Source organism: Mytilus edulis, chromosome 9 (genome assembly GCF_963676685.1).
Source record: "Mytilus edulis chromosome 9, xbMytEdul2.2, whole genome shotgun sequence".
Classification (NCBI taxonomy): domain Eukaryota; kingdom Metazoa; phylum Mollusca; class Bivalvia; order Mytilida; family Mytilidae; genus Mytilus; species Mytilus edulis.
The window spans coordinates 1314748-1336784 of NC_092352.1; the positions used below are offsets into that span (position 1 = coordinate 1314748).

A 22037-nucleotide genomic window follows, 5' to 3' on the forward strand; every position below is an offset into this window, starting at 1 on the left:
TGAACTTCGTATTTAATTTGATCTATGCATTTTCTTTAAATCGAGCGTCATTGGTGAATCTTTTACCTGATCTGCCTACCATTCCGGAGCACCTGAGATCATCTCTAGTTTTTGGTGGGGTTCGTGTTGCTTATCTTTAGTTTTATATGTTGTGTCATGTGTCATGTGTTCTATTGTTTGTCTGTTTGTCTTCTTTCATTTGTAGCCAGACGTTGTCAGTTTATTTTCGATTTATGAGTTTGAATGTCCCTCTGGTATATTTTGTCCTTCGTTTAAGAACAAAACGTGCATCGGCGTACACAATTTAAATTCATGTGTCTATGTTGAGTTTGTTTTTTTAAGTCTAATTCTTTTACTTTAATTCTATGGCGATTTAATCCTTTCCGGACTTATTGTAAAAAAATAATTTTAACAACGTTTGGTTGCCGATGATCTCGGAAGATGATTGGATGAGTAAACGCGTCATAATCTTTATCAGGTCATTGAATGTATCAAAATATGCCAACAGGTGTTAATGAAATTGACAATCTTGTGGAATGCGAAAGGCACTCGAAGGATTGTATGTTTATCAAAAATCAAAATGTATTTGCTAATCATTACAGAAACAGATCCTTACAGAGTTGCTTGTGAATAATCGGATTTATCTAATCTCGAAACTAGTAGTTAAATTATAAATTCTTAATTCCTCGCCGTGGCTCGTACTTTTGAATTCAACAATTTACTTATCTCTATAGGAAACATCCTATAATTCAATAGTATTAATGTAAGAATCTCAATACATATTATTGTCATTTAGTCTTTAAATGATAGCATGGACAACTATTGGCATTGGTATTAATGTAAGAATACATATTATTGTCATTTAGTCTTTAAATGATAGATTGGACAACTATTGGCATTGGTATTAATGTAAGAATATCAATACATATTATTGTCATTTACTATTGGTATTAGTATTTATATCGCATCTGTTTAATTGTTATCAATCCGAAGGGAATAATAAGTTGGTGATAAGTCGATATTTCCTATTTTACCGTTATGGTACTGAAAGATCTCCAATAACGTGACTTTTCGGATGATATCAGAAAGTTATATCACAAAAGCACTGAACTCTGAGGAAAATTCGAAACGGAATGTCCCTAATCAAATGGCAAAATCAAAAACTCGAACACATGAAACGAATGGATTACAACTCTCATAGTTAGTACTTGTTATAGACATTTTCTTATGTAGAAAATTGTGGATTAAACCTGGTTTTATAGTTAGCTTAACCTCTCACTTGTATGATAGTCGCATCAAATTCCCTTATATTGACAACAATGCGCAAATAAAACAATCAGACATAATTGGTAAAAGCAAATGTAAAAAAAAGATAGCGGAACAGCAGTCAAAAATGTGTTATGATCTTGATCACCGTGAACTATTAGGTGAACTATTAGGTAAACTAACACGATGAAAATAAAATGAAGGTATCTATAAAACCACTTTTAAACATCCTTTCATGATTTTCAGGTTCATCAAATCAAGATGACAAGCCTGATAGTACCAGTACTTCAAGGGGCCAGTTAATTTGAACTTAGACCGTTGGAGTTCAAATTAACTGGCCCCTTGAAGTACCGGTACTATCAGGAGTGTCATCTTGTGTACTATTAAATTAAGTTATCTCTAGTAATCTTTAAAATACAACAGTGACCATAGAAGGATTGGTAAGATCTGAAATAGTATATTACATTTCAGTAATGACGGATTTTGATGTTTGAAATCAAAGTAAAATTTAATCCATTACAATTTTTAAAAAAACAAAACAAAAAAAACCAGAATAAATAATAACAAATATTCTTTATCCAGTGGTTGATATTGTGATCATTAGATTATCATGAGAAAAGGTTTTGAATTAACTGCTAAAATCTCAATCCAAGTAATCTACAGTCAACTGGTCTTCAGAACTGAAACATAACTAGCTTATAATCGACACATGTGCGAAAAAGTATAATCACATCTTATTTATTTTATAAGATATCTTTTGAAATATGCGAGACATCTTTTTAACTAGATAAGATACCTTATTACCTAAATGAGATATCATATGACCTAAATAGGATATCTTTATAGACAGTTTAGGTCAGATATTGTATTCCATATATAAAGTATCTCAATTACTTATCGTATTTAGTTTTAAAGATATTTTGAAAATGGAATAAATATAAAAACGGCTTATTCATTAAAAAAGATATCTCATCGATCTCATCGATATCTTGTTAAAGTTCATAATATATCTTATCAAGTATATAATATGCCTTATTAACTTCAAATTAAAAAAGATGTTTCATATAGAATACACAATATCTGATATCCTTTTTTTATATTCTTTTACTCTATTATATATTTTGAAATTGAATAAAGAAACGGCTTGTCATATGATATTAATGTGCTTTCAAAAAAAAAGGAGATGTTGTATGATTGCCAATGAGACAATTCTCCACAAGAGACCAAAATGACACAGAAATTAACAACTATAGGTCACCGTACGGCCTTCAACAATGAACAAAGCCCATATCGCATAGTCTATTCAAGTCAGGAAGTTCGTCGATGAATATTTTGTGTCACATTTTAAAGGTTTTAAATGTGTTAATGGTAGATCTTTGAGAGTCTCTGTTTAATATATTCACTAACTTTAAGAACCTGATATTTATCGCTACCTGTTTCATTTTTAAGATCACATGTTTGGTTCTAGATGACATAAGACATTGTTTGTCATTACATTTGTGTGTTTTTTTACTTCCCTATTTATTCATATATATAACAAAGGTGGAACAATTTTTTATTGGAATTTGCAAACCTATATAACATTTTCTTCATGGCTATGATATTTGATCGAAAATTGGTAGAAAGTATTGAAGATAAAAACAACGGGGTTTAATGAAAGATTATTATCTTGATATCCGGAATGCACTGCAGAGAAGGAAGATTACCAAACAAACTTTAATAAGAAAAACTGTAACGGACGTAAAATAGAGTTCAAAAAAGTTTTCAAATCAAGAAGCCATTACTGTTCAGATATAGTACACATACATTTTTTTGTTTGTATTCCTACAAGTCAAACTAAAATACTCATCTATGTAAATTATCCGATATAAACTTTATCTTAATGTATTCCTGTTTTGATCTAGAACTACGTTTTAAGTTATTACTGCTACTTAGTCTATTATAATGTTATTAGAGGCTACACAACAAAACTTGGTTCCAGCCATTTCAAACTGATTTTTACAGTTTACACATATAGGTATGCAGTTTACCATTGTAAGGAGATTATAAGTTAGTAGTTGTCGTCAGTTGCTGTCGGTTGTATCTGTTGTTCGGTTTCGTGTTATCACACATGAGGCTGTTTGTGTTTTTGTTTGAATCATCAAATCATCGTGTTGGGATCTTTATATAATTTCTGACTATACGACATGGGTTTTTCGAAGTGTTGAAGGCCGTACGTTGACTTATAAATGCAATAATTCACGTTTTGTGCATTGTGTGTTTGCTACTTATTTCTTATAGCTTAATTAAAAAGGTTGATGAGGTCACGATCACATGAGAAATAGTATGTCTATGAGCTGACAGACAAAAACACTAGGGCGCAATTTCCATACCAGGAATGTTGCCTCACAAAACATCAAACATATAAATCATAACAAATAATTACAGCCAATCATTCAAAACTAAAAAAAAGTCGATATTATAGGATAATTACACTAGACTAAGTATTAAGGAAGTTGTTCCAAGCAGTAAATGTATGCTTCATTGTTTGAGAATGTTATAAGCATTATTCCTCAATATTAGAGCATGACATTGTAATGTAAACCATTGATACTATACAAATAACTCGTCCAATTCTTCCACGGCAGAACACAACGTCTATTTTCGCCTTCTTTTCAATTATATCTCGTCTGCTCTCTCTCTCTCTCTCTCTAAAGAATCACACTTAAAGGTGCAACTAGTATGAAATATTTTAATTCATCAGAAATACTCTACTTTTAGAATATAAAGAAAGACTTGTAAAAATATCGACAACGGGTTATTTATCATGTTTCAAAGGAATATTTAAGATAGTTTCTCTAACGTAATTTGAACTTTTTTGTATAATTGACTTCAATATCTTTTCTAGAACGTAATGTTACTGAAAAACACCCAGATGAAACAACACCTGTAATAACGAATTAAGACACCTGCTAATTAGTAATTTGATTCATGACGGAATCCATGATTGATTGGATAATTGAACAAACTATAATTTCAATGTAAATATAATTATACAACAGTATAAACATCAGAGGTGGCCAAAGAAGAAATAACTTTATAAAAATAACCATCTTCATAAAGAATATAATCAGTGTTTATACAGTAATGATCCTGGTAACTAAATATAAAGAGTGTTGACATCCAATCAAAGCTACAAAACAGATGTCCAGGACAAACAAGTTGTAGTATTTTATGTTTATCCATGAAGTACATGGAGGACAAACAAGTTGTAGTATTTCATTTTATCCATGAAGTACATGGAGGAAAAACAAGTTGTCGCATTTTATTTTTTATCCATGAAGTACATGGGATTTAAGCTTTTATTCGAATGTTTAAATGTATATCATAACAGAAAAAAGTAAAATCACAAAAATACTGAATTCCGAGGAAAATTCAAAACGGAAAGTCCTTAATCAAATGACAAAATCAAATGAAATCAAACCAAATCTCAAGTTTTATTTAAAGTCGATTTTATTTTATTTCCTACAAATAAAAGAAAGCATTTCTTGACAGTATTGTGTAAATCCAACTTTTAAATTAGGTCGAAGAATATAAAGCCTTTCTAGTCTGACAGCGATCTAGAATATTTGAACGTAGAGATGTTAAATTTTTGATAAAACCAATTAATTTTGAACAGCAGTCATTCAAAGTATGTTTTTTCATCTTTTTGTATTGATTACCTCGAGTAAAGATTGACAACACATTAATCTAGTTATGACTTTCTCAAGTGACTTCAAAAAAACAAAAAAACCACAGCATTTGATATGAAACCAAAGAAGTTCTTTACAGAATTCGAAACATTATTATATTCTACTGACAATTATCTTGTACAATACAATAAATCAAAACATCATGACTGGTTTAAATTCCCTTGAAAGATATGAGTAGTGCTTGAAGTTAAAGTAGGATTAAAATCCAAGAAATTTTCAAGACTATTTAACAGCAAGGGACATTGGCTAAAAGAGGTTATGCATTGATGGTTGCTTATACGATACATAAAAAAAGGGCAGATAATAATGCGTTTGTTTTCGCAACATTCATATAATTAAAAGCATACAAAATTACGGAAACCTAGTCGATTGCGTAGAATTTAAAGTATTCAAAAAAGAAAACGAGCATGTTGTATATCTTAGTACACAAAACATATTGTGGACTCATTCGAGTAACTTGTTTCAAAAAAGCACATGTAACCCTATGTTTTCTTTGTAATCTATATTCTCATGCTTCAAGAATGTTATAATGAAACTACAAGATAAAAAACGATAGATTTTTTTCTATATTCATTGGTATTGGCTAAAAAATCATGTACTTTTTTTATTGGCAATAACTAACAGATATCACAAAATTAAGCCTCCGTTTAAAAGTGTTCATGAAGGCATAATTTTTGTTTTATAAAGAAACACTTTGCCGAGAAAAAACCGTGACTGTTTTCGTTTTCATTTTTCGGCACAGTATTGCCTGTTTGTGGGATTGCGGGTGACCCTAACTTTCTTTCATTTCTTTTTATAATTTTGGATGGTTTCTGTCACATTATTAATTGCAAAAAAATTATTATTTTTTATGATTGTACAAAGATTTCAGGTGTTTGGTTAACTCACGAGTCAAATCCTTTTCCAATTATAAGTACAGTTTGTTACATCGTAAAAGTCATAGATGTTTTCATGGGATTCATACTACATATTCTTATTCTTTCATTTTAAAACACATTTACATTCGCTCTAAGTGACTTTTTGGTTTTCGATGAACGTAATAATTTTCTAAATGAAATGAATTCAGGAAGAAATTGCCTTAGCCCAGGGGCCGTTTCACGTTTTCCTTTTTAAGCATAATTTCCTTCGAAAAAATAGAAACAGTTAATAAAAATGGGTAACAAAGAAAGAAAGAATAATAATGCATGCATTGAATAATATACCACCTACACACTGAACATATGAATTTGACAAATACGCCTTAAGGTTTCAACCATCTTCAAGTTAGAAATGTTTGAAGTAGAAAACAGACTAAATATCGATATGATGTTTCAATTATTTGTGTCGTCTTTAAAAAGATAATTACATAACTATAAGCTATTTGGGGAATATAAGATTACCCATCAGACGTTCATCGACCTTGCAACTTGTTCCAATCTGTTTTAAGTCAATGTAAAAGTACTATTAATTTCTAAGTGAATGAACTAGCTGGAGATTATGAGATAGATAAGAGATGAAAGTTAGGTGAATCCTTATGCAACCTATCTCTTAGCATTTGTCAAATTGTCTTGTTTTCCTATACATTGTTTAAATCTGATAATATAAAAAAGAAGATGTGTTATGATTGCCAATGAGACAACTGTACTACATTGTAATCATTTAGCGATTTACACTTTCACATAATGCTGTCATCCTTTCAAAATTACTTTCTGATACATAACACACACATCAGCAGATTAAACATCTAGCGAATTAAAATCTGCCGAGGTTTGCCGAATGAAGTTTTGCATATTCCCCTTTTAGACCTGCAATCTACAACACTAATGACTTTGCTCTAAAACGACAATACGACTATAAAAATATAAAAGAAAGAAAATGATGCATCCTAATTACTTTGAAAAATATAAAGTTTGAAATAAAAAAAAACAGCATGTTGTATCAATAGCCGATGTTAATCCATTTATCTTTATCTGCTGCTCATAGCAATATTACATTATAAAAAGTCGTTAATGAGTGAGAAAATTATAGGATATTGGCAGATGATATGATTGGAAAAGATGTCACCAGAAACAAGTTTCACATTTCAATCCGGAAAATCACACCTGTCAAATCTACAAACAGGTGAGAGAACTCCTACGAGTTGTAATCTGATCGTCAAATTAAGGGAGAAGTACGACTCAATCAAACACAAGTATCGTCATTGGTAGATGCGACTTGAGACAAGTACTATTATTGGAGGATATTTTATCGATTGTTGAAGCTGCAGAGAGATAGAACTTCTGTCTATAGTCATTATAACTAAGACATTCAAACTCTCTAGCGGTTACAGAGTAGACAACGAAAACAGCAGTCAGTTCAACAACTATATCATGTTACTAAACTAATTTTAATGTGAACAAACAGTATTGCATGTCGTGATGGATAATTCATTGGATGTAGATTTCTAATTCTAAGGTAGGGCTTTTTATTAAACAACAATATCGGATTCTATCAAGTTTTAACGAATCTGGCTTGTACTAGATGGTTTTAAGCAGAATCTTGCAAACAGGAATGATGAATAATTCTAGCTGCATTTTTGATAATCTAACTGACGAAAGCCATGAAAACTTTACGTTACCGCCATTTAACATAGGTATATCTGTTTCATTAGTAACTTGCTATGGAATCATTTGTGCGTGTGGACTCTTCGGAAATGCACTTGTTATATACGTCATTCTGCGATCATCCAATATGAAAACTGTTACTAACATGTATATTGTCAACTTAGCTATATCTGATTTTATATTTCTAATTAGCATGCCGTTGCTAATGACGACAACATGGTTGCGATTCTGGCTTTTTGGACCAGCAATGTGCAAGGTATACAACATAATGTATTCTATAAACTTATTCACGGGTATTTTCACACTGACCGCCTTAAGTGCCGATAGATACCTAGCAGTTTGTCACGCCGTTGCCTCACAAAGATTCAGAACACCAATGAATTCGATGCTTGCTATTTTAGGCATCTGGGCAATATCTGTATTAGTAATGTTACCCATCATTTTATACGCCAATACAGTTCCTAGCTTTTTGTACAAGGATAAACTGTCATGCACTATTTCTTGGCCAAGAAATCAGATAGTTCCACCGGAGAAAGCTTATACTTGGTATACATTTATGCTTGGATTTGCAGTACCCGTATCTTTGGTTTCAATATTTTACATTCTTGTTATAATTAGAATACAAAATCTTGGCCCTGCAAATCAGCAAAAATCATCAGAACGAAGAAAAAAGTCTAAGAAAGTGACAAAAATGGTACTAACTGTTATTTCTGTGTATGTTATTTGCTGGTTGCCGTACTGGATATTTCAGGTACATTTAACTCTAAAACAAGGTCCAGAAAAACTAGCGCACTGGAAAATTCTACTTTTCAATTTAATGACCGTAATGACCTTCGCAAATAGCATGCTTAACCCGATTTTGTATGCTTTTCTAAGCGAGCACTTCCGTAAAGGTTTCAGAGAAGCCTTTAAATGCCAGATTAATGCGAGCGGAGCAAACAAGTCTATGATCGAGGAGCAAAGTAATTTTGATAGAATAAAAGCTAAGGCTAAAATCAAAGAAACGAACGTAGAAATGAATCCGAAAACTGGAAGTTTAAGTCACAGGGTGTTGACGGAAACATCAAATGGCGTAAGCGGTAATGGTGTAACGCCTGAAAGCCCCGTCAACCATTTAATGAACAACGAAACACATGTTTACGATGGAACAGAGTACGAAGTAAAGGGGAATAACTCGTCAGATGAAAACTCTGTGTTGATAAATCAAAGTGTAGAAACAACAGATTTCAAAAAGACGTTAATAGCTGAGGACGAAAGTGACGACAAAAACTCTGTTACGTACATAGATAAGGAAAGTCAAACCAAATTACATTGAAGTTCTATGTGACAAAAACTCTGTTACGTACATAGATAAGGAAAGTCAAACCAAATTGCATTAAAGTTCGGTGTGACAAAACTCTGTTACGTACATAGATAAAGAAAGTCAAACCAAATTACATTGAAGTTCTATGTGACAAAAACTCTGTTACGTACATAGATAAGGAAAGTCAAACCAAATTACATTGAAGTTCTATGTGACAAAAACTCTGTTACGTACATAGATAAGGAAAGTCAAACCAAATTGCATTAAAGTTCTAACACATAGACTATTTAAGTCAAACTCCATTACAATAATGATCTATTCTTCTCCTAAACTAACATTGTAATTAGTGGGTTTATCGTAAAAGTGAGACTAAAATTTAATTTAACTTTGATATACGACGTTACATTGGCAGCCTCATTCACCAATGGTATAGAAACGGATAAGTCGGTTAATCTTTATAAAAATTATCCCAAAACGACGTCTCATATAGCAGTGTAATTGTTCTTATATGTTCATTCTGAGACAAAATGTAATTATCACGGCATTTTTTTTACTCTGATGAGAACTCTCTGTTTGTATTAACCTTAAAATATATCTAAACTAAAATTTACGCAGTAGAAAGCATACAATTTTATGAAGACATTTTTTTTCTTAATTTATAAAAATTGATATAAGAAAAATTTTGGATAGAGGTAATACAACAAGGTGAATTGAGCAGGGGAAGGGTTCCATTGCTATCAAATTACTTTTAATTAGATTAAAACCATAATATGCAAAGTAAAATTCAAATCATTTGTTTGTTTGTTTTATTCACAATAACCTTTGAGATCAATGAAAATTGGGTAATCCCAAAATGTTGAATAGAACGATATTATTAAGACAAATCTATCCTAGTATATACAATAAAACAATGTTCTTACTTCCTTTGTATTTTATTGTTTATTTGTGTACATCTATGTAATCGTAATTCGTTATCAAGCAGTAATATACCAATAAACATGTACTTTTTCTTATTTTATTTGTCCACGTTGATAACAAGCCTCTCATAAACTTTTCATGTTTAATCAAATATCAAAAAAATACTCGCAGTAGTGATTTTCTTAACAAAATAAATAACAGCCTCCCTCATGAATTTAACGTAATATTATTTTTGGCAAAAGCTGATTTATGATTAACATTCAGTGAAAACATTAAAGTATATCACAATAAAACGTTTTTATTATTCCTCAGAGGAAGTAGCTTGACATTTATTACGCAAAGAGAATAAAATTTTAGTATGTCTTCCAAATATTTATGCATGATAAAACTATGACATAATGTTTGTTAATATTAATTTAATAAACACGTAAAAGTCATATTGCATAAAAATCGCACTACAAATATCCAGCATTTAAAAAAAATATTAGTGAGTCATATATTTTCAGAGAATACAATTCGAGATGATCTGTCTAACAATTTCTACGTTGAATTTCTGCAAAAAGATTTGTTGACACTGTACTTTACTACATATTACAAACACGAACCTTGTCAAGAATTAGTTAGAAATACATCACCAAAAGAACACAAAAACGGTCAATGGATAATTTCAATATCTTTCACGCGTATACATATATAAAAAGCAGAAAATACTCACAATTTCTTGATCGGAAAGTTGTATTAAATAAAACAAAATTCAACAACGATCATATGCTATAAATGAGATGATGTATGATTGCCAGGAGACAACTCTTCATAAGAGACCAAGTGACACAGAAATAAGCAACTATAGGTACCCGTACGGCCTTCAACAAGGAGCAAAAAACATACCGCAAAGTCAGCTATAGAAGGCTACGAAATGACATATTTAAAACCATTAAAACGAGAAAAACCGAGAAAACAACCGAAAAAAAACGAAAAAAACGAACGGCCGAAATCATACGTACAAAATAATGAAATAAATAAATACAAATATATAACACATACACAAACTACAACTACCACATTACAGGCTCCTGACTTAGAACACGCACATACACAGTTTGGCGGGGTTTGACATGTGAGAGAGAGCCCAACTCTCCGCTAACTTTAGGCCACCACAGTTTGGCGGGGTTAGACATGTGAGTGAGAGCCCAACTCTCCACTAACTTTAGGCCACCGGGCAGGGTTAGACATGTGAGTGAGAGCCCAACTCTCCACTAACTTTAGGCCACCGGGCGGGGTTAGACATGTGAGTGAGAGCCCAACTCTCCACTAACTTTAGGCCACCGGGCGGGGTTAGACATGTGAGTGAGAGCCCAACTCTCCACTAACTTGAGGCCACCGGGCGGGGTTAGACATGTGAGTGAGAGCCCAACTCACCACTAACTTTAGGCCACCGGGCGGGGTTAGACATGTGAGTGAGAGCCCAACTCTCCACTAGCTTTAGGCCACCGGGCGGGGTTAGACATGTGAGTGAGAGCCCAACTCTCCACTAACTTTAGGCCACCGGGCGGGGTTAGACATGTGAGTGAGAGCCCAACTGTCCACTAACTTTAGGCCACCGGGCGGGGTTAGACATGTGAGTGAGAGCCCAACTCCCCACTAACTTTTGGCCACCGGGCGGGGTTAGACATGTGAGTGAGAGCCCAACTCCCCACTAACTTTAGGCCACCGGGCGAGTAGCCATATCTTGTTCCAATTTAATCACCATAGCTGTATTTCCTTGAAGCCAACAACAAAACACTGTAATTTCCGGTCATTATTGAAATACTCAAATGTGGTCAACAACATATTGATAAAAAAATCTTAAAGAATTCTAGACATACACTCCATTTAGAAGATCTACGCTATAAAATTTTCTCTCGTCGAAAAGGGCAGAAGCAGTTACTTTATTCTATTTAAAATTCTCGAATTCATTGAATGAATGAATAGTTGATAGATTGTAGCGATAGCAGCACTCGTGACTTTCAGTGGCAAATACTTCAGACATGCTAAGGACGATAAATAAATTAAAAACAAACATATCTTTTATAGCTGAATATGTGCTATGGTTTTGCTCATTGTTGAAGGCTGTATGGTGACCTATAGTTGTAAATTTATATGTCGTTTAGTGGAGAGTTGTCTCATGCAATCAAATCACATCTTCTTTTAAATAACAACATGTCGGTTCTGTATAGAAGGTCGGTCATAATGATCTGTTTCTCTGTTGGTTTAAAATTATATTATTTGTCTTCAAGCAGAAGTTTAGTAACAACGTCCATTATGACTGTACAAGTATACATATTTTTAAGGGGCCAGCTGAAGGACGCTTACGGGTGCGGGAGTTTCTCGCTACATTGAAGACCCATTGGTGGCCTTCAGCTGTTGTCTGCTCTATGGTCGGGTTGTTGTCGCTTTGACACATTCCCTATTTCCTTTCTCAATTTTATTTAATATTACATACAGAAAAGTTGAAAAAAATATAAGATATATATGACCAATCACAACTTGTATGTTATATATAAACTCATCATAGATACCAGGACTAAATTTTTTATATATACCAGACGCGCGTTTCGTCTACAAAAGACTCATCAGTGACGATCGAATCGAAAAAAAGTTAAAAAGGCCAAATAAAGTACGAAGTTGAAGAGCATTGAGGACCAAAATTCCTAAAAGTCTTGCCAAATACAGCTAAGGTAATTTATGTCTGAGGTAGAAAAGCCTTAGTATTTCAAACAATTCAAAATTTTGTAAACAGTTAATTTATAAATATAACCATATCAATGATAATTCAAGTCAGCATTTTTTTTATATGATATTTAAGATTTATGAAGGTGAATTGTTTGCTACCAGCTTAAAAACTGACAAAGGCTTTGGAAATTTTAACGAGTATGGCATTAAAAATTTCCAACGATTAATAATACGAAATGGTTGCAGTTTGGTAATTAATCCTGAAAATGTTCACGACACATGTTATTCTTTTTTGTGTGGTTTCTTAGTATTATTATAAAAAATAATGAGATATGGTATGATTGTATTTGAGACAACTTTCCACGTAAGTAAAACGGACAAAGATGTTAACAGTTACATGTCAACTGTGAGTAAACCCCATACTGTATGCTTAGCTAAAATGACCATGGATAACAAAATGATTGATTGATTGATTGTTGGTTGTTAGTTTTTGAGGTTCGTCTTGCTAAGTCTTTAGTTTTCTATGTTGTGTCTTGTGTATTATTATCTGTCTGTTTGTCTTTTTCATTTTTAGCCATGGCGTTGTTAGTTTATTTTTGATCTATGAGTTTGACTGTCCCTCTGGTATCTTTCATTACATTTAAAACAGAGACATATCGTGTAATAGGCACCTAGTTAGTAATGTGTAGGCGTTAATACTATCCCTCTCCCTCTCCCTAATCTGGGACAAAGTAGTCAAAGTACTACAATAGAGCAAAACTATAGAAGTCACTTCATAAAGATTTGGTCCAGTGAAATAGCATTTATACAAACAAAAAAAAACAACAAAAAATTGAGTGACAATTCATGCACTTCGAAGATATTCATATGAGCCGTAAAGGGGCATTGATCAGTAGCAAGTTAGCGATACAGCTAATTTGGACAAATAATAGGCATTTAACAAACAGATGACCTTCAAACAATTACAGATGTGAAATTAATACTAAATTCCTTAAGATGGTCTATATATTCAAGGAGTAAATAGTTCAAATGTTATTTTATTGCTTTGTATATAAAAGTGAAAATGGAAAAAAGGAAAATAATTAGTTATGCTATTACATTCTGATAATTTATAGTAAATAAGCAATTTGCATGTTTTCCTTTCATAACAGAAAATGATAGTCATTGATATCAATGTTTGATATAATTATGTGTAATCGTGACCTGTGGTATGTATATAGAAAGTGTAATTATAATTAAAAAAAAACCAAGGAGATGTGGTATGAATGCTAATGAGAAAATTGTACACTACAGATATAAGGATAATGATGTTTACAACTATGGTATCTTTACGGACTGAATCAATGAGACAAACTTTAAATGTATACTAGCAATCATAATATAGAAACAAACTAAGATACACAGTCAGAAAAGGCTCGACTCATTGAATCGGTTCTAAGCAAATGCAAACAAAACTACCACCCTCTTCCTATACTTCTAGCCAAAGTTGAATAAACAAACAAGCATATATATTTATATAGATTACAAACCGTTGGTTTTCCCGTTTGAATGGTTTTACATTACTAATTTTTGGGGCCCTTTATAGCTTGATGTTCGGTGTGAGCCAAGGCTTTGTGTTGAAGGCCGCAACGTGACCTATATTGGTTTACTTTTATGAATTGTTATTTGGATGGAGAGTTGTCTCATTGGCACTTATACCACATCTTCCTATATCTATACACAGCAATACGCACATTTAAGCTCAGTTTAAAAAAAGACCAAGTCCGATGTCACTATATGAACCAAATTTACTAAACAAAATGACAATGATACATAAATTAACAAAGAACTACTAGCAGTTACTGACATGCCAGCTCAAGACTTCATTTAAACTGAAAGAAAGATGATGTCTTCATTATATGAATATGCTGGATTGATAACCTTTACTATAATGTGACTTCTAGTTAGTATCTGTTGAGAATAATTATTTTCTTTATCAAAGCATTGACTTTGTCGCCGATTTATTTCGGGTTTCCATTTTGTAATTGCAACTCCACCTTACATTCTTTTTACAATTAATAAATTTTTCTATAAATCTTAATTATACACTGCTTTCGTGCATCTCCAATTTGGATTTTTGATCAGAATCATTCAGCAAATCATGTGCACACTACAGTACACATTTACATCACTTTTTCATCTAAACCCACAACATAAATTAATCAAAAGTAAAAACACAAAAATACTGAACTCCGAGGAAAATTCAAAAAGGAAAATCAAAAATCAAAAGGCAAAATCAAAAGTCCAAACACATCAAACGAATGGATAACAACTGTCATATTCCTGACTTGGTACAGGCATTTTCTAATGTAGAAAATGGTGGATTGAACCTGGTTTTATAGCTAGCTAAACCTCTCACTTGTATGACAGTCGCATCAAATTTAATCAAATGTTCGTAGAAATTCACATATCATTGGTATGATTCTTTACGTTTGGTTATTGTCGTCATTCGTAGCAAGTTTAAAAGCTGGTTAACTTTTGTGAGCTTTGCATATCTTATTTATATATATTATTTTCTGTCCTTTTTCCCAACCGTGTATTTTATTTCAAGCATTAATAAACAGCAACACCGACTGTGTGTTTCAATTAACAGTAGTCTGTTTCTGTAGGACATATAATGGAATAACAGTAAAGCTGATTTTGATTGGATTTCGTCTGTGATTGACAATCTGAACAGAAGGTGAAGTCTCGAGTAATATCGCGAGATTATTATTCTCCCAACTGAACAAATTTATAATCTCTCTGGCTTATGTCACAACATAATTGTTAGAGTTACAATATATAATGTACATGTATAAATAAAAGGAAAATTATTGAAAGGGTATTTTCTTTTAATGATAAACCTGAAGCATTCAAAAGTTGAATCGGAGCACTTGAGTTCAATTCTTAATTAGTTTACTGTGAAACGTTTTGATTTTGTTGTTTATTGTTTGTTTTTTTCGTCGTTCGTGGTTTGGCAACTATCTTTTTCAGGTTTCAGTCGAAATTCTTTATACTTTTTATTATCTCCTTAGTGTTCCCTACTTTTTTTTCTTTTTTGATTGCCCATTGTTTTTAATAAATTTAACACTCGTCGTTCTGAAGATGTCTGTTTTTCATAAATAAAAAAAACCGCTATCAGCAGGAATCAGTATTAAAGCGGGGTCTAAAGGAAAATCAAATGAAAGTAAAAGGGATCGTCAATCAAGTCAGAAAAATGTACTAAAAATACTGCTTCCAGTTTCAACTCTAATAGTAGAAACATATATGTACAGATGATAAGAGAACCCACAGGTTATATATCAACTATACATCGGCTATTTCTTACCATAGAAATTATACATTTATAAAAAAAATGACGACATCCAATTAAATTAAACCCGCTTCAATTCAATATATAGACGGCATATATATGTAAACATTGCAAATAAAATATCAGGATTAATCAAAAGCAACATCAAAAACATAAGCATCTTCAAAAATAAAAAAAATATTTTTCAAATTGTACATGCATATACGTGACAAAGGTGAAATGTTTTGGTTGACCCACGTTAGATATTGGCTCCTGAATATTTCAAAAACTGCTATTTTCCATTCGATAAAGCAATGTCGAAATATTGCATATGAAATAGATATTAAAACAATAAAAGCCGACCGTCTGTCACCTCGGGGTCCTCAAAGGACTACGAATACACATTATATACCAGATAATATGATGACCAAACATGGAAAACATTTGGATTTGTAAAATTTTGCAGTACAATAAATTGATACAAAATCGCTAGAGAGTCTGATACAAAAGAATAAATATTGCTTTCCTGAAAACATATCATAATTTGCATTCACTGTAAATAAGACCTAGTGTTTCCCTCTCTCGAGCTAGCTCATCAATCAATTTACTCTAACGTTAAAATATAGAATATAAAACACAGAACACGTGGAGGGATAAAACAGGAACGTAGTACAACAGGTTTTACTCAGAATAACATCACCATTTACAATTTAATTATTATTCAATCAGATTTCGCTAAAGTTTTAAGTGTTTTATTTTGCGATATTCTAGTTTTAAATGTCATTGCCATGTCCTGTAAAATTCATGTTAATCCTTTTCAAGGAAAACCCTGCTTTTATTTCAAACTTTAACAATCGGTTAATTAATTGGGTTGGAGAATCATTATGATTTAACTGTTTTTGATTCCCTCCATTTTAATCTCTCCTTAAATTTCCTCGAATAAATTATTACGTATAAAACCAGACTCAATATCATGCTAAAATAAGTATTATCGTAGTACAAGATCTTTAGTTGGGATTGATAAAATTCAACATACATCATATGGATATTGTACCTTACGTGTATTGAAAGGGCAATTGTTTTATTTAACATTGCCATTAAAGTTCGAGGTTTGGCATGCCACAAAACCAGGTTCAAACCACCATTTGTTCCTTTAAAAATGTCCTGTACCAAGTCAGGAATATGGCCATTGTTATATTATAGTTCGTTTCTGTGTGTGTTACAATTGAACGTTGCGTCGTTTGTTTTCTCTTATTTTGAGTGTAAATTGACATTGCGATAAGACGTGTCACGGTACTTGTCTATCCCAAATTCATGTATTTGGTTTTGATGTTATATTTGTTATTCTCGTGGGATTTTGTCTGATGCTTGGTCCGTTTCTGTGTGTGTTAGTTACATTGTAGTGTTGTGTCGTTGTTCTCCTCTTATATTTATGCGTTTCCCTCAGTTTTAGTTTGTTACCCCGATTTTGTTTTTTGTCCATGGATTTATGAGTTTGAACAGCGGTATACTACTGTTGCCTTTATTTATGGTTTGATGCTTGTTTGGTAGACAAACTGTGCGCCAGTTACCAGCAATATAATGTCACCAACGCCTCCGTGTATCAATTAGATTTATAAAAAAAGAAGATGCGGTATGATTGCTAACAAGACAACTCTTCACAAGAGACAAACTGACACAGACATTAGCAAATATAGGTCACCGTACGGTCTTCAATTATAAGCAAGCCCATACCACATAGACAGCTATATCAATGACAAAACATAACATTTCTGCTGATTTCTCAGTTAGCTTTTTTTATGTACAATTACATTCCACCAAATACACTATCTAAAACATGAAATATTTATCAATTTCAACAATATTATTCAAATTCATTCTTTACGCCTTGTGAGGTAAATTGTATAATCAATGTTGCATCGAAGCCGTATTTTATGTTGAAAGACCCCCTGTGTTCCTCGGTGTCATAATGATGAATCGTTATGCATCCCATGGGCTTGAAATACATCCACAATGTATATTTCCTACCGAAATCATCAAGTACAAATAATGACAACAATATCGAAGGTCTGATAAACATTCATCGCGACATATATAATAATTCCTTATTCCCATGTTTGAAGTTTTACAGGCTAAACATCTTATGATTCTTCCATTAGAGACAAAAACAAAATCACTTAAATAATGAACTCCGAGGAAAATTCAAATCGGAAAGTCCCTAATCAAATATCAAAATCAAAAACTCAAACACATCAAACGATTCATATTCCTGACTTGGTACAGGCATTTTCTTATGTAGAAAATGGCTGATTGAACCTGATTTAAAAGCTACCTAAACCTCTCAGTTGTATGCTAGTCGCATCAAATTCCATTATTTTGACAAACTGTGTCCCTCTAATTGAAGATTTATTCAGTTATACTGTTCTGATTCTGAACTTTGGTTTTAATCTCAAAAGTATCAAAATGAAATACGACTTGAAAAATATGTGGCAATACAAAGTCTTGTAAATTATTTATATCAGAGGTTTGACAAAAATGCATTTTACATAAAATTTATTCACCTCAATCTCATTCTTACTAAATCTAATGATGTAAAAGTAACCGATGATACTTTGATATTGAAACCTCATTGGGATTTTTTTAAAACCAATAGATAGACAAAGGAGCGGCTTTTCTTTTTCAAATGTAAATATTCTATTCATTGCGTTTGCTCCATGTTAATAAAAGAGGGACGAAAGATACCAAAGGGACAGTCAAACAATACAGGTTAAAATAGTAAAAATGTCAGATAAAAACTCAAATCGGAAAGTCCCTTATCACATGGCAAAATCAAAAGCTCAAATAAAGGAAACAGTAGTACTAGTATACCGCTGTTCGAAATTCATAAATCGTTGTGAAAAAACAAATGTTCAAACACATCAAACACATCAAACGAATGTAAAACAACTGTCATGTTCCTGACTTGTGCATGTTGAATTTATTTTTTTGGAATTTTATGGTATATCCATCTGATTCACACTATCGAATAAGTATCTGAAATCTGCCTTTGGTTGATGTTAAAACAAATATTCTTTATCTAGAAAAAAAAGTTTCGTGGAACATTCGGCACACTCAGGAAAATTACGTCGTAGGAAGTATATGCAAACCGTACTCTACATGTAGCACTCATCGCATTGTTCATGTTATAACTCATCCGGTTATACGTCTTAATCGGTAGGTCATACTCGAGTTAAAAGGGATGGGCTGAAAATTCTATGAGTTCAATATTCAAAATAATAGTTTTGTATTGTTTGTATTGGTTTGAATAGGGATTTATAACAGGGTTTCAAATCATTGTTTTACAGAGAATGACGTTTTAAAAAGAATAGTGATTATAAATCAAAGCGGAGTTGATGTAAACTCAATATATTCTGTATCAATAGAAGATCATTGATATGAACACATTAAGAGTAAGGTGACGTATAATGCATATGACGATGACTGCGTATCCGTCGAGAAGCAGAGTCGAAAATATTCTCAACATTAATTGCAGAGAAACTAGATAGAGTACTAACTCTATCAATTTTGTCAATGAAACCATATGGTGTTCCAAGTTCAATTAGTCAACGGGGAAGTGTTGCAAGGTAGTCTAGTGCGAATTCGAATAAAATAGAATGAATTATCAGACTAAGAGAAATTGTGATAAATAATGTCATTTGCGTTGTTGATAACGCCTGATCTATCATGGCCGTACTTTCGTTTCTTAATACTTCTTTATTTCGTTTAACCGACATATAACAATCCCAAAAGAATACACTCTTATAGAAAACAAGTTTGATTTACAGTTATAATTTCTTCTGAGTTAAGATTGTTTAGTTAAATGACTATATAAACTTTTTAATTAGCATTTGAACATGGAATTGTACAGATTTTGTTTAGTTAAATGACTATATAAACTTTTTAATTAGCATTTGAACATGGAATTGTACAGATTTTGTTTAGTTAAATGACTATATAAACTTTTTAATTAGCATTTGAACATGGAATTGTACAGATTTTGTTTAGTTAAATGACTATATAAACTTTTTAATTAGCATTTGAACATGGAATTGTACAGATTTTGTTTAGTTAAATGACTATATAAACTTTTTAATTAGCATTTGAACATGGAATTGTACAGATTTTGTTTAGTTAAATGACTACTAGAACACACCCGTGATATCACGGGTACGTGACTGAATTATAGTATATAACTATGCGCAAGCCTTATTTTAGTATCAGTATTGTCATCTGATAAAGTCATGCCGATTATAAGATACACAGTTTTTCTCTGCTTTCAAGTCTTTCTGTTTGAACACGTCGAACTGAAACAATAATATTAATTATTTGGAAAACAAAAGGTCCTGGAATGGAGTATTTTTTAATCAACAGCATTGTCCTATATAAGTTATAAATACAGTTGAATTCTTTGCTTCGCTGTTTTACGTCATGTCCACTAACAAATTGAAAACTGTACCTATACGCCTTATTTTTAGTCCAGATTTTTAGCATTCGTATTGTTATCTTAGAAAGTCTTACTAATTAAAATACTACAATAGGTAACAATTTGACAATTTAGTAGTTTTTAGTATTAGTATTGTCATCTGATAAAGTCATGCCGATTATAAGATACACAGTTTTTCTCTGCTTTCAAGTCTTTCTGTTTGAACACGTCGAACTGAAACAATAATATTAATTATTTGGAAAACAAAAGGTCCTGGAATGGAGTATTTTTTAATCAACAGCATTGTCCTATATAAGTTATAAATACAGTTGAATTCTTTGCTTCGCTGTTTTACGTCATGTCCACTAACAAATTGAAAACTGTACCTATACGCCTTATTTTTAGTCCAGATTTTTAGCATTCGTATTGTTATCTTAGAAAGTCTTACTAATTAAAATACTACAATAGGTAACAATTTGACAATTTAGTAGTGTCAACCCTGTGGTTATGACCCGTGTATATAGCATATTAATCCTGAAAACAACGTTTGGTGGTGCGCCTGTCAGATGCGGAACGTACAGATAAAGTAATAGGTAACAGGTGAATATACTATTGGTATCGGTAGCGGACTCGACCCGGAACTTCTTAATTATTGGCAATATTAATTACATGGAAAACAAAAGGGCCTGGAGTGGTGTAATTTTTAATCTACACCTTTGTACTATATTAGTTATATATAAAGTTGAATTCTGTGATTCGTCGTTTTTACGTGATGACAACTAACAAATTGGACCTCGTAATTTTAGTATTATAGATATAAACTTTTTAATTAGCATTTGAACATGGAATTGTACAGATTTTGTTTAGTTAAATGACTATATAAACTTTTTAATTAGCATTTGAACATGGAATTGTACAGATTTTGTTTAGTTAAATGACTATATAAACTTTTTAATTAGAATTTGAACATGGAATTGTACAGATTTTGTTTAGTTAAATGACTATATAAACTTTTTAATTAGCATTTGAACATGGAATTGTACAGATTTTGTTTAGTTAAATGACTATATAAACTTTTTAATTAGCATTTGAACATGGAATTTTACAGATTTTGTTTAGTTAAATGACTATATAAACTTTTTAATTAGCATTTGAACATGGAATTGTACAGATTTTGTTTAGTTAAATGACTATATAAACTTTTTAATTAGCATTTGAACATGGAATTGTACAGATTTTGTTTAGTTAAATGACTATATAAACTTTTTAATTAGCATTTGAACATGGAATTGTACAGATTTTGTTTAGTTAAATGACTATATAAACTTTTTAATTAGCATTTGAACATGGAATTTTACAGATTTTGTTTAGTTAAATGACTATATAAACTTTTTAATTAGCATTTGAACATGGAATTGTACAGATTTTGTTTAGTTAAATGACTATATAAACTTTTTAATTAGCATTTGAACATGGAATTGTACAGATTTTGTTTAGTTAAATGACTATATAAACTTTTTAATTAGCATTTGAACATGGAATTGTACAGATTTTGTTTAGTTAAATGACGATATAAACTTTTTAATTAGCATTTGAACATGGAATAATTGTACAGATTTTGCATTTCTGTCTTCGTTTATATTCAGTAATAGTGCTGTGATGTTCAGGGTAAGAAGTATATTGAAACCCGATTAGGTCAATATTCTATTCGATTTAATAGATTGTACTATGCGAATGATGTCCTCTAAATTAC

At 31.8% G+C, this 22037-nt stretch overlaps 1 protein-coding gene across 1 annotated transcript; it reads left to right on the forward strand.

Annotated features, from left to right (window-relative positions):
- The first annotated feature begins 7262 nt into the window (after positions 1-7262).
- Positions 7263-9890, forward strand: LOC139487434 (somatostatin receptor type 2-like). Its single transcript, XM_071272214.1, has one exon. It carries the CDS (start codon positions 7497-7499, stop codon positions 8892-8894), a length of 1398 nt encoding a protein of 465 aa, XP_071128315.1. The 5' UTR covers positions 7263-7496; the 3' UTR covers positions 8895-9890.
- The last annotated feature ends 12147 nt before the right edge of the window (positions 9891-22037 follow it).

What these genes read in the sequence shown, in the direction of transcription:
- LOC139487434 (XM_071272214.1), top strand. Translation starts at nt 7,497, where the DNA reads ATGGTTTTAAGCAGAATCTTGCAAACAGGAATGATGAATAATTCTAGC.